Source organism: Pyrgilauda ruficollis, unplaced genomic scaffold, assembly GCF_017590135.1.
Source record: "Pyrgilauda ruficollis isolate IOZ18807 unplaced genomic scaffold, ASM1759013v1 scaffold24, whole genome shotgun sequence".
In the NCBI taxonomy this organism is placed as follows: Eukaryota; Metazoa; Chordata; class Aves; order Passeriformes; family Passeridae; genus Pyrgilauda; species Pyrgilauda ruficollis.
This window is the reverse complement of record NW_024523648.1, coordinates 8222915-8247187: the sequence shown is the minus strand read 5'-3', so window position 1 is coordinate 8247187 and position 24273 is coordinate 8222915. Positions and strand designations below refer to the sequence as shown.

At 43.1% G+C, this 24273-nt stretch overlaps 1 protein-coding gene across 1 annotated transcript; it reads left to right on the top strand.

The window, feature by feature from the left end:
* Window positions 1-2: 2 nt before the first annotated feature.
* On the top strand, window positions 3-19563 carry LRP11 (LDL receptor related protein 11; the record flags this gene model as incomplete). Its single annotated transcript, XM_041470025.1, has 7 exons — window positions 3-522; window positions 5292-5455; window positions 8377-8518; window positions 10577-10702; window positions 12132-12341; window positions 17717-17818; window positions 18102-19563. Coding segments are annotated over 7 exons (1419 nt in total), but the record flags the coding sequence as incomplete, so codon positions are not given.
* Between the last annotated feature and the right edge of the window lie 4710 nt (window positions 19564-24273).

Below are 24273 nucleotides of genomic sequence, written 5' to 3'. Positions count from 1 at the left end.
TGGCGGCGCTGGTGCTGGTGCTGCTGGCGGCGCTGGGCGGGCGGGCCGTGCTGCCGGGCGGGCGCTGCGCGGCGCCGCTGGCCGACCTGCGCTCGCAGATCTCGGGCGTGGAGACGCTGCTGGAGGAGTTCCGCCGGCAGCTGCAGCAGGAGGAGCCGGGACCGCCGGCGACAGCGGGCGGCGGAGGGGGCGGCGGGGAGCGGTGCGGCGGAAGCGGCGGCTTCTCCGCCAGGCCCGACTCCATCATCCGCACCAAGGACTCCATCGCGGCCGGCGCCACCTTCCTGCGGGCGCCCGGCGCCGTGTCGGGCTGGCGGCAGTGCCTGGACGCCTGCTGCGCCGAGCCGCGCTGCACGCTGGCCGTGGTGCAGGGGCCCGCCCGCCCGCGGGGCACGGCGGCCGAGCCGGGCTGCTACCTCTTCAACTGCACGCACCGCGGCCGGCCCGTCTGCCGCTTCGCCCCGCACCGCGGCTACAGCTCCTACAGCCGCCGGACCGCCGGCGGCGCCGCGCCGCCCACGGGTAAGCGGCTTGCGCGGCGGGAAGGGCGGCAGGGAGATGGCGGCGCTGGGGCGGCGGGGCCGCGGAGCCGCCGGCGGGGAGCGGGCGCCGTCCGTGCGGCTGCCCCGGCGCCGGGAGCCCGCTCCCGGGTCGTGGGGCGTCGCCGGTGGGAGAACGGGCGAGGAGAGCCGGGCTGCGGCGTGCCGTTCGGCGGGGTTCCCTGGGCCGGGAGGGGCGGCCCGGCCGTGCCCGAGGGACCCTTACCAAGGTGTGTGAATACCTTAAGGGGAGGGGGTTCCAAGAGGATGCTTCCAGGCTCTCCTTGTTGTGCCTTGCGATAGGACAAGAGGCAACGGGCAGAAATGATGCAGAGAAAGATCCTGCTGAACATGAGGGAGAACTTCTTTACTGTGCGGGTAACCACGCACTGCAGCAGGTTGCCCAGAGAGAGCGTGGGGTCTCCCTCACCGGAGATACTCAAAAACCGTCTGGACTCAATCCTGTGCCATGTGCTGTGGGACGACCCTGCTTGAGCAGGGAGGTTGAACCAAATGGCCCACTGTGGTCCCTTCTGACCTGACCGCTTCTGTCAGGGCTTTGGTGCTGTTTGGACTTGGGGAAACCCATCCCTCAACATCTCTGCCTCTGCAGAGCGCTTGGTGGGGCACTGTGCCAGCCAGCCGGTGGCTGGGAGCCAGCCAGTGGGATGTGCATGTTCGCTGGCCCCACACTCCCTGGGGAACCAGAGAAGTCCCAGCTCCCCAGAAAGTGTGCATATTGGGCACCTTCAAAAGCATGAAGTGCTTTTTTCCCCAGCTATGCCATAACCTGGCGCATAGCCTGAGAGCTAGCACATGCTGGTCGTGGGGTGCTGTCCAAATGTCTTTGCCTAAGACAGCTTCTTACTCACTTAAATCAAGATTTTTCATGCTTAAGAACTCAAGAGCTATACTGAAGAAGACAAGGATACCTCACCAGTAGTCCAGACACAGCATGGACATTCTCAACAAGCACCTCTGGAAACTAGACCACATCAAAAGCAGCAGTTTGTTCAACTCTGAAGCATATTTAAGAGCAATATTATCCAGAGCAAGCAGCTGTAGATGAAAACAAATCTGGATTTCTAAATTTGGAGTCTGTTTCCTAGCACCTGATTCAAAGAATTTGTTTGCCTTCCGCCACTTCCTGTTGTTAAACAGTCTCCTGTTAACTAATTTTGACTTAATTTCATTATCTCTGTGGACGATACTTTCCCAAATGTCATCTGCATCTTACTCAGCAATAGATCTCATCTGAAGTAGATTAGTCACTGTATGCAACAGGAAGAAAACCTGGTGAAAACAGTGTCCAGATGTGCCTGCTGTTACTGCTCTCTTGGGAGGGGAGATGTCAGGCTTGAGGTCCATTCAGTCCTGCACGTTTCATGAGAATATCAGTGGGAATCCCCTGGAAATACGAGAGAGCAGGGGCTCTGCTCAAGTTGTAGAGGCATTATGATTCCTAAATATTTTTTGCAAAGTGCATGGGCAGGTAGATTAGAGCTATAAGGAAGGATATTATGAAGTAGAGATGAGGCAAGCTTAACACCAAAGAAACCCAAGGTGTGATTTTGACATTTTGAACAGGAGGAGTATTAGTTCCACAGTATTATTTATGTAGCAGCTTCGTGGTAGTTGTATTTCATAAGCCTGTATGCAGTTGCATGATAAAAGGCTTAAGATGAGATTTTGCATCAAGTCACACAGAATTAGGCTTCATTTTGAACTGCCTTAATTCTATTAAAACCTATTAGGAACTAATTTAGGGTGCAGTTATGGCACAATATAAATAATATATTGTACAAATGATGCTCTGTCTATTAGAAATCTTGAATTTCTTGAATTCGAGTTCTTGAATTCTGGAGTTCTTAAATGCTTTACCTTTTTAGCAGCTTTTCTGACTACCAGCTCTGGACTTGCAAGGCAATTTCAGTTCCTAGTCTGCAAATTGCTCTGTGCCCTGTTGGTTTTACTTAAAAGTCTGCCTTGTGGGTGATGGTGGTATTGGAAACAGGGGATTATGATTTCTTAATGCAATTACACTGGAGCTGAAACAAAGCCACAAAGGAGAATTAACTTTTATTTAAACATCTGTCAGATATGACATAAACCAGGAGAGATAAAATTAAGATTGAATTATTTTGCTCTGATGTTTTGTTACCAGTGCATTCTTGAATTACATTGAAAACAATTTGGACAACAGGATGATGAAGGCTCATTGTTTTTCCTTTCTGTCACCCCATGAATGACTTTAAGAAAATTAGGAAAGAACTTTTCATTTCAAGATTTTTTTCCATGAGGGGATGACATTTTAGCTGCTCCTTGTTTTGTTTTTTTCTTTCAGACTGCTTTTTTCTTGAGTCTTCTGCTGTTTTCCTTCTGATACACCAAACCAACATTTACCCACAGAAGTGGTGCCCTCATAATTGCAAAATATTTCTGTGCATTTGGATACAGTGATCTCTAAGATCACTAGTGGTGAGCAGTGGGAGGATTCAGCATCAAGGTAGACTAATACCAAACACATTCAGGAGTTGGCAGTGAAATAACCTTTCATAACAAAGCCTTCATTCAGAAAATTAGTTGGAAGCTTCATTACTGGCAGGACTAGTCTGTATAAAGGATGGAGAGAGCAGAATAAATAAAAAGCAGGATGAAAAAAAAAAGCCTTTTTTGTTGGGTCCCAAAGAAAAAAGTGTTTCACCCCTTTTTCTAGAAAGCAGCCAGCTCCAGCATCTCAGAGTGTTGACCTGGTATTTCAGTTCCATACTGCTTACTTGCATTCAACTGAAATGCAAGTTGAAAGCAGAAGTTGAGATTAGTTTTTGCTGACCTGTGGCTTATAGTGCTTTATTCCCACAAGTGGTGGCTGCAAGTGGCTCCAGTGAGTTTGTCTCCTTAGTTTTTTATGCTGATTCTTATTCCTAGGATTTGGAAGTGTTTTGCTCTCTAAGAATCATGTGAAGAAAAAGCAAATAAAACTTTGCTATGGAAAAAGAATCTTCAGCTCAATAGTCTGTCTCCTCCCATGCCGTATGTCTCTATCAGGTCAAATTTTTCTTTTTGCTATTGATTTACTTTTCTGAAGATGATCTGGTGGCTTACAAGCAAAGGATGGTACCTCCATCTTTTGGGACTAGAGGTCTGTGTGGTCACTCACTCATCTTTAACAAAGAGCATGAATTTCTGTGACTGACTTACATGGTCCTTCCTTTGCAACTCATGCTGCTGGAGTATAAAGTTAGTCCAGGAAGGAAATATCCTCATTGCTTAGGGGAATTAGGGCTTGTTTCTGCCCCTGCAGGGCATTGATCAAGTAATTTAAACCAGACAGGTGACATAAAACCCTTCTCCAAGGTAGAAGCCAAAGGCTGGGCTGTGCAGTTTGAGACCCAGGTCAGTTTCTTTTTGACAGTTATTTGTAAAGTAAGTAACTGTGTGAAGTCTGTACGTAACTCATTTTTATAAAACAAAAATTGCTCTGGCACCATAATGATGGTGTTTATTAGCAATTAATTTTGAGGTTTTATTAACAATGAGTTTTGGGGGTTTTTTGCACCTGGATGGTTTTTTTAAACAAAGTTGCTTTTGAGAAGTGAGCGTATACAAATTAGGCAAAGCTGCCTTTGTCATCGGATGAGTAAGAAACATTTCATTCTATTATTATAGAAAGTAGTTATTGTATGTTTTCCTAACTTTATACATTTACCTTGACATTTTCTATGTCTGACCTACTGCTGAAAAAACCAAGAAATAAGAATTTTGCTGTTTAGTCATAGATAAACAGTTGTCCCACTGCTCCCATGAGCTCCAAGGCTTCAAGCATTTCATGATACTGTTGAAGAGCATGTGCAAAGAAGATTCCCCATGCTGATGGGGACCTTTCCTTGTGCAGCTCTGCCCACACCAAGTGCAGTTACAACCTTGATTTCAGTAACTGCTCTTCTGAGCATAACATCAATATCCTTTCCAGGGTATCCTTTGCAGGGGTTGAAGAGCAGAGAGCACCCTGGCACTTCAGGGTGCCCAGAGAAGGAATGACACTTGGGTGGGGAATGGTAGAAAGATACAATCTTTGGGTTAGACTTTCGTTAGTCTAACCCAAAAGCTTGTGGTCTGATTGGCAAAAGTACTTACTACACAGAGTTTTAATTGGTAAAGATTGTACTTTGAATATAGCAAAATGCCATAAATAAATATTCTGAAAATTGAGCTTTCAATATCTTAAATGAGGCACTTAAAATTGGTGGTGTCTGATGAATTTTAATCATGTGCACTGCTTCATCAGGGTGCCCCCTTATGCTAAGTCTGACATTCCTATAATGATGTATTATAAATAGGGAGTAGAAGCCTATTGAATTAAGCAGAGTACTGTAAAAGGTATAAAAAAGGTGATGTAACTGCCATCTGTATGTAAGTCATATTTAAACCTATTTTCCTTAGTTCAGATTTAAAAAGTACACTGATGCTAATAATCCTGTTTGCTGTATTGCTGAAACATCCAGGTACCTAGAGGGGTTTTCTATGCCATGTGCTTCTAATTTTAATTCCTGAAGACATCGTGGGACAGTTAACTAAAATAGAAGCACATACTACTTTGCCTAACAAAATGTGTGCAAATGAACATGTTCCTCTTTCAGAAAGTTGCACAGAGGTGAAACAATACCTTAACCAAGAAAGAAAAGTGTTTTATATAAATAATCACTCAGCCTCCCCTCATAAATAACTGATCTTCTCTTTTTTTTGTTGAAGAAGAAGAATACGATGAGCCTCCACAGTGTAGGGCGGGCCAAGACATTGTGCTGCAGTCACCTGTGGACTGGGTGCTTTTGGATGGCCGGGAAAGCTCCGATGACCATGGAATTGTGCACTATGAGTGGGCGCTGCTGCAGGGCGACTCATCAGTTGAAATGCAGGTACATGTGCAGCCCCCCTTGTGGCCAGTTACTTCTAGATTGTTGTGTATTGATGCAGGACCACCCCCAGCCAGGGAATAACGTGAAATGACTCCATGATTTAGGAGGCTGGACAATTGCTTTATTAAGCTATACTATATTATACTATACTATCCTAAAACTATACTATACTACTACTAAAGAAAAACCCATGACCCCTTACCAGACAGTCACGGTACAGTTTTGACCTAATTGGTCAATCAATGCAAACAGCCATCACTGGAGTCCAATTAAGAAATCATTCTTCAGTAAATAATCTCCATAACACATTCCACTTGTGCCAAACAACAGGTGCAGCAAGTCGAGACAAGAATTGTTTTTTCTTCTTTCTCTGAGTTTTCTCACTGCCTTGCCCAGGAAAAATCTTGGGAGGGAGAATTATGTCTCTCTCTGTTCAAAGAATGTCAATACCACAGTTGTTTTCAAGTTTTAAATGTACAGCTAAAAATATTAAATATATACAAATCTGTCTGCCAGGCACCAAAATGAGGATATCTTTACCTGAACATTTATTTCACAGAAATATAGAGCAGCCCAGGTTGGAAGGGACCTCAAAAGATCATCTGGTCCAACTGTTTGTGGGACAAGGAGTCTCAATGAGATTATTTTATCTGTCCAATCCCATCCTGAAGACCTCCAGTCAAAGGGACTACACTGTATCCCTGCGTAGTTCCAGTGATTATTTCTAGTGGCTTACACAGTTAATCCCTTTCCTGGATGGCATGGGACAGCTAGCAGCAAACAAGCAGATAATAATACTCCACTGGATTTGAGCTCTGCTTTATTTGTACTCGCTGCACTTGATTTTCAGCTTCTGTCACCCCAGTTAGAGACCCCTCAGTAATTCAGTTACTAAAAATTATAAGGGATTTTCACCACCAGTCTCCTGTCAGTGCTTATGGAGAAGCTACAAAGAAACATGATGAAAACCTTATGAGATATTTTATCTGTACATTTTCTGCTGAGCTTTGATTTCAAATTAAAATGAAGAGAGCAATTCTTCATTTTAGTCTTTTTTGTGAGTGCTGTAGGATCAGCAGAAAAACAAAAAATATCTCAAGTCCACTGACTCTACTCATAGTCTGCTCACAGCCTACAACATCCAAGGCACACTGGGAACTCCACCTAGAGCAGGAAGGATATGTAGAGGTGAGAGAGTGCAAAGCAAAATGGAGCTTTAAGAATAATTTCTATATATCATCTAGATAAAAGGAACACTTTATAATCAAAGACTTGTTAACTGACCCATTGCAGCATTATTTTCTTAAAAGAGGAATTAAATACTTTTAAAATTAATCTGTGATTTAGTAACATAGAGTAAAACAAAAATTAGAATTTAATAAAAACATTCAAAGTTTATATTTTAATATTACTCAAAGTCACTTTATAAAATAGAGACAAGTCTTATATCCATTCAAACTTGTAAAATTCACATTAACCTTGGTGGGTTTTTTGTATTTGTTAACAGAAAATTAATTTGACACACATTTATGCTTAAATAAATATTTTTTCATTGTGTTCAAATGGGCAGGAATTTCTCCTACAGATATGTACCCTGGTGATTAACCATGATAATTTAAATTTTAGAGTTGAATTAATAGCTGTGATTTTTTTTTATGCATTCTTCAGTTGATGTCTTTAGTGCTTTGGTTACTGCCCTGAAGTTACTGGATTTCGTGTCATTTATTCTTTGAGAATAATGTATGAATCCATAGCTACAAGGGAGAATGGGAGTGTGTTTAAATAAGATAAAAGGCAGCTGTTGCATTGCTTTTATGTAGCAAAGAATAAATAGAAAGCAGAGGAGGGGGAAGGACTGCTATAAAGAGATCTTATCATATTGTCATTTTATTTTATCATAAAACCTTTTTTTTTTTCATGTTGTGACTGATTATTGCTTTTTTAGGTAATTTGCTTCTCTGATTGCTACACCCACTCTGTAGCTGCACAGCTCCTGGACACTTGGGGACAGTAATGGGTTGGGTTTGTTTTTTTTTATTGCTGATTATCTATTTTGAACCAAAGTTTCTGTGTAAGCAGATACAGGCCAGCATTCTTCAGGGCAGCATGAAAATAAAAAGGAAAGCACAGAGGTTACTCTGTGGGAGTAGTGGTGGCGTATTGAGAAGTCAGTGGCATTTCTCTGTCTCTGCACTGGGAAGAGACTTGGGCTCCATGGCTCATGAGTTTTAAATACCACATTTGCTCTCCCTACAGTGAACAACAACAGGTGTTTTTTAGAGCATAATAATTTCTTTAACTCATTAAAGAATAAAATTGTAAGGGGTCATACACTCCATGAGGAGGTACTCAACAGTCTGATCAGATAACTGAGTGCATTCATGTAAATAGAAAAGGAAAGAAATTTCAGGTAGGAAATTTTCTCACTGAGAGAAAAAATGTGTTTATCAATACACTCTTCTATAATGGAAAGTCTAGGACTCTGGCTATATTAATCAAAAATTCTTGTTCTCTTTCAGGCATGAAAATTTATTTCTGTGGATCTGTGTTATATTGTCTACAGACTAACTTGATAAAGAGCAAAAGGCCAATATTTTACTGTCTATCCTCTAAAATTACATTTCTAATTACTCAAAAATTGATTTAAATGTATGTGATCATTTGTTCTCCATTTGTGTGCTGAGATCCACAGCTCCACGTAACTGAGTAGATCATGAAAACACTACCTGAATATTATGGGTTTTTTTACAAATGGATGCAAAAATAAAAAAGAGATCAAATGTTACATGCTGAAATACATGCTTGAATAGACTGACTAGACTGCAGGAGGTATTTAATCTGCATGATGAGCGCCTTATTCCTGGAAGGTCATGGATGGATCCATTGTGCCAATGTTTTTTTTACTGTGTGCCTTCACTCAGGTACCGCAGCCAGGAACGCTGAAACTGTCCCACATTCAGGAGGGCGGGTATATTTTCCAGCTCACCGTGACAGACACTGCAGGTCAGCGGAGCTCTGACAACGTCTCTGTGACCATTCTGCCCATGGTTCATTCTGCAGCAGGTGAGAAAATGGCTGGAACTGTTGCCTCTGTGACACCCAGGGTATGGTACTAGAGCACAGCAAGGGTCTTGATAAAGGTAAAAATGTTATTCTCCATTTTCAGTGTTTTATTTTGCCCTTGCTCATTACATAATGACATCTCTTTCAGCTTTGAATTGCTCTTTCAAAATGAGGAAACAAGCAAGCATTACTTGCCTGTTAGAGCAGTAATACTTTCAGGCACTGAGTATTTGTCCTTCTATTGCTAATAAGCATGCAGGATTGGAAGAGTGAAATGTTGACACAGGTGTCAGGTGCGTTGTAACAGTCAGATGGTGTGGGCATCATGACAGGGCTTCTGCTATAGGGAAGATCCAGTTTAAATTACTTAATAGTATGTTTGAGGCAGACTAAGAATAATACTGACCTGCATTTGTAGTCTGAAAGTTGACATGGTTTTTTGTTTTAATGCATTTAAGTTTTTCTTTCTGATGGTTGTTATTGAAGCCTTATGCTACTGGGGAAGCTGAAACTGGAACTGACCCATCATTTTTAAACTCTGAGCTTCAGAAACATGTGAAAAGCATAACAGGTAGAAAGTAAGTTAGATTTCAGTGGCTGTCAGTCCCACTCTTCAATGTAATAACTTCTAATTACATTGTAATTAACAAGTTGCTAGTGCAGATCTGCTGCTCTGGCACAAAGTTAAATAGCTTTAACCGTGTTTAGCAGAACCAGTGAAAATCTTTCCCTGCCTCAGCGCAGTATCTGTATGTGAGAGGGTAGTCCCTTGGCAATAAGCTTTTATTAAGAAAAAATCTGCTTAATAATGCCTTTGTTCCAGTAATGGATGACAGAGTTGTGTTCTTTAATATTTAATTCAGCTAAAGCAGCCAGAGAGGTTTGCTGCTTTGTTTATTTGCTGGTGTGGGTATCTGGGGTATCTTTTGTGTGGAGCACATAGGGGATTTGCTGTCTTTTTTATTTTTCTAATTCCCCAGCTACATTAGCAATTCTAGTGCTACTGCTGTAGCTAAACCAGTTCTTGATACCTTAATACATGCAAGATCAGTGCTATTACTAGTGCTGAAGTTTGGGAGATGCATTTTCAGATTTTAGGGGTTTTAAACAGTTGTCTGCTTTCCTGGCATCCTTCCCTTAGCATCGTGCATCGTTTGGTACACAGCAGGATAACAACCAAAGGCTGTGCCCCCTTATGCAAATTGATTTGCTCTTACAACACTAATCAAGCACTGAACTTGATAGTGCTTCACAAAGTGATGAACTGCACTGCTGTTGGAAAGACAAAAGCACAGATGTAAACACTTGACAATTATAGAATCTGAATGGGTTTCAGGAAAGCTTTGAGTATGCAAAATGGGATGTCCAGGGATACTCTCCATTTCCAGGGGAATCTAAATTTTAAAGCAGGCAGCAGTCAGTTCTTTCTGGTGAAAGTAATTAGTGAGAACATGACCTAGTCCTATTTTGGTCTGTGCTGTATTGAAGTCACTGGATTGCTGATGTCAATAAATGACGAGCATTCTTTGAGTATTTCAATTATGTTGCAGAAAACATGCCATAAAAGATCCCATATGGTCCAAATGTGTGCATGTAAAGAACACATGTAAATGGATATTTAGTAGGAATTACTACTAAAGGGAGGAGGGATGCAGTTACAGCCACAGAGATTTCATTTCTTTATTTTCAGGACTGTTCTGCATCTTTTAAGCTTAGGAAGATCTCCTTTCAGCTTAGGCCAGCAGAATTCAAAGCACTGTAAGGGTGCTGCACAAGGTGTAAGGTGCAACAGCCTCCAGGTTGAGTATTCCTGTAATAAAGAGATTACCAGGCTAGTGATGAAGGTGCCAGGAGCAGCTACTGCCTATATTTGCTTCTGAGTCAATACGATGTCACACAGCTGAGTCTGGACTTTGTGCCTTGTTCATGGTGCTTCTTGACATAGCTTGGTTTTGCTTTTTCCTCCATGCTGCAGATTTTAGTCATTGACTCAGTCACTGACTCAGTATTTACTACTTGGACGTCTCTTTTGATAATTTGGGAATTGTTTCTCAACAGCCTGTGTTGGGGTTTGCTCTCGCTACCAGTTTATCTGTGATGATGGCTGCTGCATTGACATCACGTTTGCGTGTGATGGTGTGAGACAGTGTCCTGATGGATCAGATGAGACTTTCTGCCAGAATTGTAAGTGTGCCATGTCTCCTTCTCTCTCGGTGCCTCCCAGTGAACCCCGGCCAGCTCCGGGTCAGCAGACAACGGGGGGAGCAGCCCCAAAGCGGCCAACAGCGGGGGGAGGGGCGGGGGGGAACACTCTCTGGTGCCCTGTGGGTACTGATGGCAGCCAGGCTAGTTGCCTTAGTTGCCTTTGCAGCAGAGGAGACACTGGAGACATCGGTGGAAGATAAAAGGCCGACTCGGGGGCCAGTCCAAGGTTTATTCGGAGCTCCTCAGGGGGCCCCACACCTCAGTGATGCACCTTGCTCAAGAGGGCGCAGGACCACTGCCAAGCGTACAGGGGGGAGGAAACCAAAGGTAGATGCATTTGCTGATCAATAAAGGCCCTCCAGGGATGCAATCTTAGGGATGGACATTTGGGATAGCGTATAAAATATTACTTGGGGGGCTGACTCCTGGCCTCGGACTAATCACTCGACGACTTAGACCAAAAGTTCTAGATAAAGAACATGGGATGCTGAGTGACTGACAGAGAGCCAGGGCAGGGATTTGGGGATGATCTCAACACAGAAGAATGATTACACAGGTAGAGGGAGGGGGTACAATCAGGGGTAAACCATTTGGGGATACATAAGGGAAACCATTTGGTAAAAATAAGGGATACAAAAACAAAGCTATTACAAAGTATTACAAAATATAAAAGCACACTACAACAGTGCCAGGCCACAGTGGCACAGGAGACTGTGAAAGTAACCACAGCCTCAATGACCAAAGGGGGACAATGCCACTTCTGTGGCCTCTCTCCCTGTAAGCAAGCAGTTTGCTCCCAGCCTTTCATTGGAATTAGCACATGGGAAGGTTTAATATTTGCATACTCAGGTGCTCAGAAATTTTCTTCAAAGCATATTAAAACTGTCAAGGTTTTGACACCCAAGTGACAGGTTTTGTGTTCACCAGTTAGAAGATTAGTTTTGTACTTGCATGATGATTCTGGAAACAAGAACTGTGCTCTCTGTGTGAAAGGGTGTCTCAGAGGTACCCTTCACTGTGCTGTTAGACACCTTGCAAGAATCTGAAACACTGTGGACACGCAAGGGAACCAGTTGATTCACCATTGTATTTGCTTTCGTTATTTGCCCATGCTCAGCTAAGTGAGCAATAACCACCAAAGGATGAATGGGCACAATGGCTAACCACTCTTTCATTATAGTTTAGTTACTGGATTTCACTGTAGGAGTCATGAGTGTACTCTTGAGAGCAAGGATTAGGTATCTGTGACTCACATTTCATCATACGTCTGAACCTGAGGAAGTTGTTTACTCTGCCTCAAGAACCATCTTGGACAGTCTTCCTTAAGAGCACTTCCATTCCCTTGTTGTACAAACATTTTTTTTGTACAACAAAAACATTGTACGAAAATTTTTGTTTCTGTTAACAGTGAGCTCGGGTCGGAAGACGGTGACACATGCAGCTCTTGGCACTACCCAACAAAGGACTGCAGGACTGACTGAAAACACAGAGGAAAACTCTGCAGTGAACACCCTGAAAGCCACTGCCAGAAATCAACCACTTCTCTCAGTGGATGCAGACATGTCTAACCAATCGCTTTCTCAGGGACCAAAGAAACAAATCAGTGGATTTGTGCCAGGTAAGAATTTAATAATTTTCAATAAATCCTTCTCCTCAAAGAAAGGAAGTGTCTTGTACCTTAAATTTAATTTGTCTTTTGGTGCCTGGCTAAGAGAAAAAATTTCAAATGTAAATAAATACAAAAGAAACGTGTAATAATGAAGTTCTAAGTAAGTTTTGATTTATTACTGTTAAATCTATTTTATAGTAGGTGCAAAAAGAAAGTTGAAATGTAGGAATGCTAGGGAAATAATACAGTCTAAGGAACAAAATGTGCAGTGAACTAGATAAATATTCTGCCACGGGTACAGCTGTGTAGGTTGATGTATTAAGGCTCTTTAAATCTGTAGGGGAGTACTTCAGGAGCACATAATAAAGTGCTGTTCAACTTGGGTGAGAGTAATTGCTTTTCTCCTGGTGCTAAGTATTACTTCTCTTTTTTTTTTTTCTTTTTTTTTTTTTCCTGAACTTCATCTCCAGGGCAGGAGCAGTCTTTCCTCATAGTAGAAAAGTCTCAGGCTTTGGTAACAAGCTACCTCAGGTGCCCCTGTACAGGTCCCCAGTATTGTTCTGCACAGTAGCTGCAAGCCTGTAGTGAGTCATTGTGTGATGTTACAGGCAGAGCCCCAGCCCTGGCCTTGGTAAAGCTCCAGAAGCTGCAATGAAATTGATGTGTCTTCTAAGGTTCATGCTAATGAATTAAAATGATCTGAAATGGCAATTACATGAAAGCAAAACTGTGTGCACAGAGCCTAGAATTAGTACAGTATAAACCCCCCACTTCTATTTCTTCATGGTTTAGACTGATTCATGTGCTCCAAGACACAGCTTTATTTTCCAGTTGTAACAGAGCAGTGCTCAGTGCCCTCTGCTGTCGACTCTGGAAAAGGGCACTGCCCTGGTTGGCACCTGGACGTTCCCTTCAAGGTGCTTTTACTTCATCACTGGAGTGCAGAAGGAGTAAAAACTCTGCAAAGGGAACACTCTGTGAACACTCTGCAAAGGGAGTGAAAACAATGTTGTCAAGAATTTGATGGCCTCAGTGAATTTGTGGGGAGTGACAGCAAAATCCTGTCCCAAAACTTTTCCCCTTTTCTGGCAGTATAGATGACCTCTAGATGACTCCTCACTGCTGTCTAAAATTCTGAAGTCTGCTTCAAACCCTTCTCACTCACATAGTCTTGAGTGACACCTGATATGGGGCCACCCAAACTGAACATCAAACTTCCAAAGGACTTTGCAAGCTCCAGTGGGAAGTCAGCTGCTAAGTAGGTCTCAAAAATCATTTGGCTTGTGAATCCAGGCATAAAACCAGAACTGAGGCCACTACCTTCAGCAATTGATAGCCAAGGGTTATAACTGGAAGTACAATGCAGAAGCATTTTTGCATAATCATTTTCTGTGTTTACCAATTGCACAGTAACTTACTTGCACCAGTTTTGCTCTAAAGGTAGCCTTTTGCACAGCAGTAGACAAGCAAAGAAAAAGACGCTTAGAAAACTAAAGAAGTGTGATGGGGCTTCAGTGATTAGTGTACTGCCAGTACCTGTTGTCATCTTCTGATTTTCAACAGGCAAGATTTCAAGCTGTTTTAATTCTTGTGGGTTTAATATTTTTCTTATGACAGGGCTCAGTCAAAATTTAATTTTAGATGCTTAATTATTTCCCTGTGGAATAAAAGGATCCAGTCTTTACTGAACCAGGAGCCCTATACTTCTAACCAAAAAAAGCAGCAAACAGCTCAGCAAGGTTTAAAATTGCTTATGGATTGATTCCAGTTAGAGTGCATGGGGTGGGACCTGAAGAGATGCTGAGTACGTGCTAGGCACATGGGTCTGAAGGGCAGAAACTGCCAAAAACTGCTGTGCCAAAACCTGCTCTGAGCTGTTGTCTTCTCCTGCAGACACTGAAAATTCAGAGTCCCATGCTGTGTATTAATGATTCACAGAAGTCCAGAGAGGCCCAAGTCCTGCCCCGCTGGGAAACACCACAGTCTTTATGGAACTGGAGAGACAGGCATCTAATCTATTTGTTAAAATCCACCCAGATCCATTAATTAGACTTCCCTCCACTACTGCCATCTCAGGGAGGTTACAGACCAAATCTAATAATTATGTGATACAAAAATGAGAGGCGTAGAAATGTTGGAGCAGCTCCGTGAAGCTCATCTGGAAATGTGTCCAGGAGGGAAATAATGTTATATGCATTTTTGAGAAGAGATGAGCAGTGCTGAACAGAAATCATACCAGCAGCCTCAAAAGTTCAGCAATTCAACTGGCAGAAATCCTGTTCTGGGAGGGATTGTCTCCTGCTGCTGATGCCAAGGTAGAACCTCTGCCTCTGAATCACTGTAAAGGTCTTTGTTGGACCGAGGCAATCATGTTCTTGTTGGCCTGGAGCTGACATTGCAAACATCCTGGCTTCTTATATACTATTTTACATAAGTTTTGAAAATAGCTTTATGGTTTTAATGTCACGATGGTGAAAAGCTGTCTACTTAAGATACATATTAGGGGATATGGCTTTACAGAGGCAGCCCAGGTTCCGCCTTTTCACTTGCAAGTGCTCCATTCAGGGCCACATTTTTCTTAATTCTCAGCTGACAGTTTCAGATCGTCATGGAAATACAATCCAGGAAGGAAAATGTGATGCTCTTAAATGAGGTGACTGCAGGCAGAGTAAGTGAAGGTTTTACCTACTGGAGACAGCATGTGGCACATTCCAGTTTGCTGCTAGACTCTATGCATGATACAGGAGCTTTCTGTTGATTTTAAACAAGAGAAATTTTACCCGAGACACTGTAGGACTTGGGAGTTCCTTTGTTTTGTTTTTTACATTTGTTTATTTTTTTAGTAGTGGCTAAAGTACCAATAAAGGCCTGTCCCTTCTGCTACTTACCTCTCCATAAACAACTTTCATCTCTGAGAATTCAATAAAGATGTCTAATAAAGGGACTTCCTTGTCAAGTACGACCAAATTAATCTTTTCTCCTTTTCTCCAAAGGAGCTGGGCTAAGTTGTAATGTTTTGGACTGTGAGATAGTTCTGGGTAGCAGATATATGAGCTTTCTACCTATGAGGGTGACACTTAAGGGAACTTCTTTCTAGAATCCATTTTCTCTTAATAGATTCTCTGTTCCAAATTTCCTTTAACCTTCCTTACAGTAGCCCTTCATGCTTAGCTGTGACTTGATACAAGCTTTTTAAGGATTTACACTGAAGTATGAAAATATGCAAGTCCAAGTTAAGGACTGTTTAAAACTTCTGCCTGACCTAACAGGATCTGTTCAAAGTAAAGTGAAACAGACCACAACCAACCAACACAAAACCCAAAAATCATTGATTGTTTACAGTGGGTAAATCTTGTTCTGCATTCCCGCCTTTTCAATGGGATTCCTCTACAGCAGGGCAAGTCCAGGGGAACACCAAGTCTGACTCTGAGATAACCCCCTCAGGCACTTAGGGCACCGAGTCTTCTGCAACAGACTCATGGTCTACTTTTGCCCAAGCTGAAAGGGCAAACATTTTCTTTCAAAGTCGAGAGTAGATGGAGGAAGAGGCATTTGATGTCAATGAAAGAGTCCTTTCTCTCTCTGCAGACATGTTTCCATGGTAGTAAAGTTACCCAGACTGCATCTCCTGCAAAGGCCAGCACAGCATTTCTGCATGGCTGCCTTCAAATAGCCCCAGTGTCCTTCTCCAGGGAAGTTCTTAAGCCTAGCTGCATATTCTGGCACTCCTGAACTTGCAGATAAATGTAGAAAACACACAGTAGCAGCACAGCACTCTGGAGTGAGCAGGGGGCTGGTTTCTAAGCAGCAGTGGCCAGTAGCAAATAGGGTCATGCAGACAGGTTGAATTCACGAGCAGCCTGAAGATTTGCACTCCCCAGCATAGCCAACCCAAGTGTATAAATCACCATAACAGCTTTGCATTCCCCTGGCACAGAGCCTCTGCCTCTCCCAGGCTGCCCGTGCAGCGCTGTTCGGGGCTGCCATTACAGCATTTGACTGAGTGCCCAAGCCTTAGTCATGTTTTTACTGCAGAGGCACCCACAGCAGTAGCCGTAACCTAGATCTGTAATTTAGGGTAATTGGAAAGGGCTGTAAATGGCAATTTCCTCGGAGTAGACTGGAAAATCAAGAGAAAGTGAAAACCAAATTAAAGCCATGTAAAATACTTTATGCCAGGCTCCTAAATGTCTTTGGGGAAATTGCTCCTTGTGTTCTAGAGATAACGGATAAGATATTGAGCAGCATTGACTCTGATAGTCTCTCCAGTCATGTAAGAACAGCCACAAGTCCTAGCAAAATCCTACAAGCTTTATTGAAAGGATTCTATTCTTCTACCCTTCCAAAAATTTCCCACTAAACTTTCCTCCATATTTGCCAAATTTCTGTACAAGCAGTTGACTTAAATATTCCCTTTACTTAAATCGCAGGGAAACAAGTTTTTAAAACAGGCATTTAGATGCAGACTGGAGCAGCTCTTAAAAAGAGCTAATGACTTTTGGATATTTCCAAAACAAAGACAAATATTCATTTAGGAAAAACAGCTGCTGGTTTTGGTGTCAGTTACATTCAGGTGGTCCTGCACATCTCTGATACCATTTGGATATTTTAAGGCCAGTACATTCACTGTTAGGATTTTTTCAAGCCCACTTTACATGCCAGGACAACATCAGGAGCCCAGTGAGGACAGGGCCATGGCTTGTTTCTACAGCATTCCCTGTGGGTGAAGTCAGTGTTTATGCACCACAGCCAAAAAGGCAGGGCAATAAAGCCACAGCCTGAGAGGCTGCCTTCTGCCTTGGAGTGGGAACATTAGCATGGACTTTCATGACAGTAGCAGTGAAACAATTTAAGCTTTAATTAGCAGTCGTGTGCATTTGCTGCTGCCACTACCAGGGACACCTTCTGCGGCTCTTCAGAGCTGCTGGAGGTGGGTGGGACTTACACACAGTGCATGTTCCAGGCTAATTGACTTAAACACTTCCTTAGCACCCACCACTACATGTAATTCCAATTACAACATTTCACATTCATATTCTACAGATCTTGTAGCATAGTGTGTTTCTGCTAGCTCTGTAACAGTTCTGAAGGCTGCCAGCAAATGTATCACAGCACAGTCAAAGTGCCCTTGCTTTTGGGTGAGATGCATTGTGGTTTGGGATGTAAAATTGAATTTAAATTTTAGCTTTAGTTTGACATTATTTCAAAAATTCAAGTTATACAGTCAAAGTCAGAAGTTCTTAAACTGTTCTTTTGTTTGTTTTCTTTCCCATAAGTTTAAGCGCTTCACATTATTTAATATTATTTAATATTAGTGTCCTGTGGATAAGATTTCCTGAGTCACTGAACTGCAGTATTTATTTATCTGGCTTGGTTTTGTGCAGATAACAGTTCCTCAGGGAAAAGAACAGATGATAAAAATGGGGATGGCATAATGATGCCAAAGAGAGATCAGCTTGGAGGTGGTCGCCCAGTCCCAGAAACAGGTAAGACCAACCATGTGAATTATGAATTATGAAGTTTGAATTATGTCAGTTTTTCAGTCAGGTGCTATAGATACAGATAAAGTGGTCAAGAATTGAATAATGTACTTACATATTCTGAACTGTCCCTAACATGATCTTGCAGTTTAGTTTCATGGTATGAGTTGTTCCAATTACTGACATCTAAGTGGTAGACTAGCTGTATTTTTAAAGAAAAATTTCAGGTTTTCTCTACCAGCGTCTCACTGTGTTAAATAAAATGTAATTTCTCTTAACCTCATTGTAGGTGCTGTGTTACCCTTAGCCTTAGGCTTGGCAATCACTGCTTTGCTGCTGCTTATGGTTGCTTGCAGACTGCGCTTAGTGAAACAGAAGCTCAAAAAAGCTCGACCCATTACATCTGAAGAGTCTGATTACCTCATCAATGGGATGTATCTCTAAAACCTGGATTTGGGTCAGTTGTTTTCTCCCCTTTCTCCTGTGTCCATGAATCTCTGCCTCTATAAAAGGACCAAAATCCTTAGTTTATTTTCAAGTTAGAAGCAGCCTATAAGATGAAGAATATACTCTTCCGCTTTGGTGATAATATAAAAAGTGGGTAGATGACCTTGGTCAGAAAATAAGAAACGCTCAGGCTCTGGAGAGTAGCTCTAGTTGGCTGTTGTGCAGAAGACACTGCAAGGTGGGGAGACCCCAAACTGGATGTGGGATGCTCTTGCCCTCCCCATAGCAGTTGGGGTCTCAGCCAGGGCTGAGTGCACCCCAGGGCCTGTGCACTGGAGCAGGCAAGGCTCCACAGCCCGGCTGTGTTGGCCAAGGTTGGGGGGAAGCCTGTGCCATCTTGCTCTTCTCAGTGTGCCACCACTGTGGGGACCAGGATGCTCCAGCCAACACATTCCTTCACCATCCAGCAGAGACCAGTTGTGTTCTTTCCACCTGATGATGCACTGGGATTCTTTATTTCCATTAAAGAATGTGTCTTGCTTTGTTAATTAAAAGCAGTTTCTATCCAGGCACCAGCTTTTGCAAAGAAAATTGGGATTTAAGGAAGAAAGCATGTTATTTTCACTCGGTTTAAACCTCTGCACTGCTAGCAGACAGCCATGCTTGCTAAATGCTGAAATGAAAAAATGCAGCTCCTCAGCGGATGAGCTTGGACTTCCCAGTGCTCAACAGCAGTCATGTACTGCTGCCTAAAGAAACTGTGGATGCCCCATCACTGGCAGTGTTCAAGGCCAGGCTGGATGGAGCCCTGAGCAACCTGGTCTAGTGGAAGGTGTCCCTGCCCACGGCAGGGTGGCTGGAGCTAAATGATCTTTAAGGTCCTTTCCAACCCAACCAAAGCCCTCTATGATTCCCTGTGCAGTCCCAGAGCTGTGTGTCTCCCCGGAGCTCAGGGCTTGTTCAGCCTTGTCCACATCCAGCCCACCACCCTCACACAGTGTGAGAACAGCACACAGCAGTTTCTACCCGAGATGACAGAGTGTAGGATTCCTGCTGGTTATCCCATAGCTCCTTGCAAATCTTGAAAGCTTCGGTGATCTGCCCTAACCGCAGAAAAATTCTCATATAATTAGAGCAAGTAATTGATATGTGTGAGTGAACTGCAGATGTGTTACCAGTAAAATGTGTACAGTACATGTTATATATACTTATATATATACACACACACTGTGCTGTCTGTCTTGTTTGGCTGTCCCAAGGATGTCACATTCCTCATGGGTCTCAATAAAACCAGAGTCAAATGAGGCATGCATTGTTTTGTATGTCGTCTTTTGTACTTCAGTAACTTTGAGTCAGCAAGAATATTGCCATGGTATACAAATAGTTCTTCAAGTAATTTGTTCTTGATTACTTTATGTAAAATAGCTCTAATAAACCGATTCTATTCTTATATTTATTGCATTGTCTTTCGTTTCCATTGCCAGCTAAATTCTGTGCTACAAGACTGCATCATGAGAGCAGACAGAATTTCTCCTTTCTGTGAAACAGCCTTACAAGAAGCTGGAATGTGAATGGTGGGGGAAGTTGTTGAGATACTTGTTTCAGGGAGACAGAGAAGGACAGGGCATCTGCCTGTGTGACCTGTCTCTCGAGCAGTGCTTGAGCTGAGCAGGACAGCAGCTGTAGAGCTGGCTGTGCCAGCCACTCAGGGAATCTGGGTTCCAGTGCTCCTTGCTCGTGCCACATGAGACAAAGTCTGGTTGTTACAGTGTTACGGTGGGTCCAGGAGACCATCTGCTGATGCTGCCCATTTCCAGTTTGGGAGTACGGCCTCTCTTCCATCCCAGCCCCCAGAAGACATGGCAAACAGCACAAGACCCAAAAGGCCACATTTTAAATACAGCCTTCTAGGGAATACTCACTGCCCATTTAGTTGGGGTCTTATTTTCCATCATTGAAATTTGCATTGGGTTTTAATGAAATACCTAAATGTCCTTCACCACCTTACCAAAGCAGCAAGAAAAGTGGTCTTTTCTCTCTCTGCCCACCGTGCTCCTATTACCAAAACCCTGGCACACAGCCAGCAGCAGAACAAAAGGTTTGGTTTTGTTCTGCCAGACAGAACAACAGCAAGATCTGGCACAAAGCACAAGCCAGCCAGTGCAGCCATGGTGCAAGAGGCTGCTCAGCTTTCCAGTCACTCTGCCCAACAGCAGCCTTTGTTTCTGTGCTGCTGCTAGGGGAATAAACCTTCAGGGGTTTTGCATATGACAGCTAGAATGAATGCCTGCAAGCAGAGAGCAGCAGACAGCAAGCAAGGTACAGGAGTCTGGCTAGTGCTGCCTTAGAGTGGCCAGTCTTCCCAGGGACTCTTTCTGGGACGGGACATGGTGACAGTTGCTGCCCTGTGGGCCACCAGCTTGAGGCCTGTTACTTCCCAGGTGACAGCTCCATGGCTGGAGCGAAATAAAATAGCTTTCACCTTACCAGAGAGCCTGGGGGCATTGTCAGCTGGATGGAGAGCAAGACAAAGTGGGCAAAGGAACAGATTGGCTTGGCAGCTCCTGCAATTAACACACACACTGGTCTCAATACCATGTGTTTGCATTTAATGGCTTTCATGCTATTTGATTTTTAAAAAGTCATACTGAACTACTCAGCTAGAGCACACCTGGGAATAACAGAAAATACTGTCAACATGCTCAGGATGCTTTTCCCTTTCTCCCCAGGCAGCTCGCAGCCACTGCCTCCTGCTGACACCACTACGGTAGCCCCTCCCTAGCCGCTCCCAAGGCTGGGGCTCTCCCTCTGATGTCAAAGGAGTGCTCAGAACAGGCAGTGCTTCCAGCCCATCTTCATGGCTGCAGTACTAAAACTGCATTCGTGGCCTCTCATGCAGACCCCAGAGCTGGGGAGTTTTACACAGTCACAGATCACAGAATATTCTGAGTCGAAAGGGACCTACGGGTGTTCATGCCGTAGCAGAAGTGAGACACACTGTGTGAAAGTCATTACTATTTGAAGTCTGTCAGATCTGTTTTTCCTGTCCTAAACACTGATGTTTGTCTATCCACATATCTGTGAATATGCTTATTCCACCTATTCTTACCAGCATTTTAGGTAAGCAGGGAATATTGACTACCCTGACTGCATAGCCCTGTGGATGTTGCTCCTCTGTGTATCAGGAGAGGTCATTAAAATTTATTTTGTCACTGTATGTTAATGTTGATCAAGATTCTTATTTCACTTAGACTGGTTTTTTAAAACTGTTTTGCCCTTCAGACAGCTTAAGGATACAGATTACTTCAGAGTAGCAAACAATACAATACTTACCTAGGTTTGATCCATATTTAGAAGTAAGGAGGTTTTTTTCCATAATATAGGCTGCTTGCTGCCCACTTTTGCAGGGGATGTTAGCCTGAACATCTCACTGTAATCATTCCGTAGCACTATAAGATAATAGCAGGGGCAGTTCCAAGAGCACATTTGCAAAACAAAAAGGCTGAAATAGGTCAGTGTGATGCTCCATTGGCTTTTCAAATCCTAGATAAAGCGTAAGAGTTTCAATCCCAAACTGCACAGAGCCAGCCAGAGACACAAACCAATAGCAACACAAACACGCCACCCCAAAACAAAGGGAGAGCCTTTCTAGTAAGCCCTAACAGAATCCAGTCATGCATCACTGAGGTCTGTGCTGGCTGTTTTCATGTGCATCAGGAATTGGGATTTTCAGTTTCTAACGGCAAAAGCTAAAAGAGTAAGAGCAAAGGTAAAAGCTAGAGAAGATTCAGAGAGTGCTGACAGGCATAAAAACCAGAAAGAAGCAATAAAATCACAATAATTAATATGAAAAAGAGCCTGTGACACAATTGGTCTGAGCTGAGTGACAGGGAAACATGCTGTAAACAAGGAATATTTAAAGGGAGAAAAAATTGTGTAAATGTAACTCTGCTCTATATTTTTCAAGTAATAGTTACTTAAAACAACTGAAAAAGTGAGCTGCACTCTGCGCTGGAGCCCTGAAACGCAAACAAAGAGAAATCTAGAATGACTGCATCAGCACACTTCAGCAACAAGTTTTTAAATAAACCTGCTAAAATTTAATTTTTGCAGTTATAAGGCTCCTGGCTGACAGTTACAAGCCACTCATAAATCAATGGAAAGTGTATTTTGAGCAAGCTGGCAGAAACCAGACACAGCAGAAAGGTTCAGTGTATGAGTTAGAGTTGGCACTTCCTTGGCCAACAAAAATGTATAATCCTGTTCTAAAGAGGGCAGAGCAAGACATTTTAACATAGTTCTTAAAGCTACCAGATCCTATTGCATTAAAGAGATGCATTTAAGATTTCTACACTCAAACCAAATTACTGGACAAAACAGATATAGAGGGAGCAGGGAACTTGAATGAGTGCAGGACTGCAAAGGACTTGAAACCAAGCAGCCCAGTGGAAGATTGGGCCTATAGAGAAGGCATCCCTGAAGGCTAATTCCATGCCCAAGAGATGACTGTCCTGGGGCTGCCTCTATATCCAGAGGAAAGCAGCTTCTCTAGAGCTCTGATCAGAGCAGCAGCCTTGGCAGGTGCTCTGAATCACCCATTTTCCTAACCACAGGCCTTTGAGAGTGTCCTCCCAGTCTATAAGGCGCCTGCAATAAAAGTTACTGATTTATCTAATGCCACTTCTCCATTATAGCTGAAAAAGGATTGGGCAGAACATAATAAACAAGACACATGGCCTGTTAATAGTGCAAACATGGCTGAAAAAAAGGGCTTCAGCTTCTCAGAAGCATTAGGGAATGTTCTCAAGAGTATCTACCAGGTCAGTTGCTCAGAAGCATATGATGAAAATGGCTGGACTACAAAGAAACCTTAGAGAATCAAAGTGACATCTCAGAGTAACTCCAACAACAGTCTTTATGAAGATAGTCTGTTGTTGCTAAAAAAGTTTGCTAAAAAGCACAGAATTGTCTCAACTTCTAAGTTTGGTATGATGAGACACAAAGCGAGTTATTTTCATTTCTCCTTCTGAAGCTTTCAGGCAATTCTCAATGGACAGCTGGATCTCCTCCATGCATATTTCAGCAACAGCTATGTCCACTCAATTCATAATTTAAAGAAATACAGTTTTAGTTCCTGAGCACATCCAGCTGAGCATCTCATTAACACCTTGCCAAGAGCATGAGAGAACAGTAACAGCCTTTCATAGGAAAATTCAGAGTGCATCAGCTGCAGCATGAAGTTGTGCTGTGTGAAAAACTACTACCTGGAACAGAAAGCAGCCCTGTTTGTCAAGGATGAAGTGTGGGAGGTAAATAGGCCAGGTGGAGGGAAGTTTACATCACCTCTGCCAGCATAAGGCCAAGTTTTAGTCCATGCTTATTTCCTCAGACCTGGCTGAGGCATGGAACCCCAAACCTTGCCAGCTGGGGAGTCTGAGCACACAGATGTGTGTTATTTACAGTAAAGGCAAAGTGGGGCTAAGATACCTTCAGAGTGTCCGTGACTTACTACAACTGGTCTGCAGTTCACAACCTTTCACAGTTAAAAGCAGATGGACAAAAGTCAAATAGACTCAATGAAGGCAAAATGTATGAACTCACAAAACCAACTTAAACCCCATGCTTGAAGCCATCTATTGTATACCACAGTACTTAAACTTGAATTTACCCTTCCCGATCTATGAAGTCTGAACATCCTGAAATGCAAAAGACCAATTTCAGACCTCATAATCTCCTGCATCCCCCTGTGCCATCTTTGAGGCAACACTTCCCCTCTGAATTTTTTTGTTTTGTTCTGCACAATGTGCATGTGTGACCTCACCATCTGCCTTTTTTCTGAACCAGGACCACCCCTCATTCACTTCAGCAGAATACCTCTTCCACATTGCGTGGGACAGGGACCAAGGTTCCATAAAGGTAACTATTCATCTTTTGACCTGCATCCTAATATGTTTAACATCAGGTAAATAGAACCAAAGTTACAAATCATGAGCATGATTTGTGCTACTCATCCT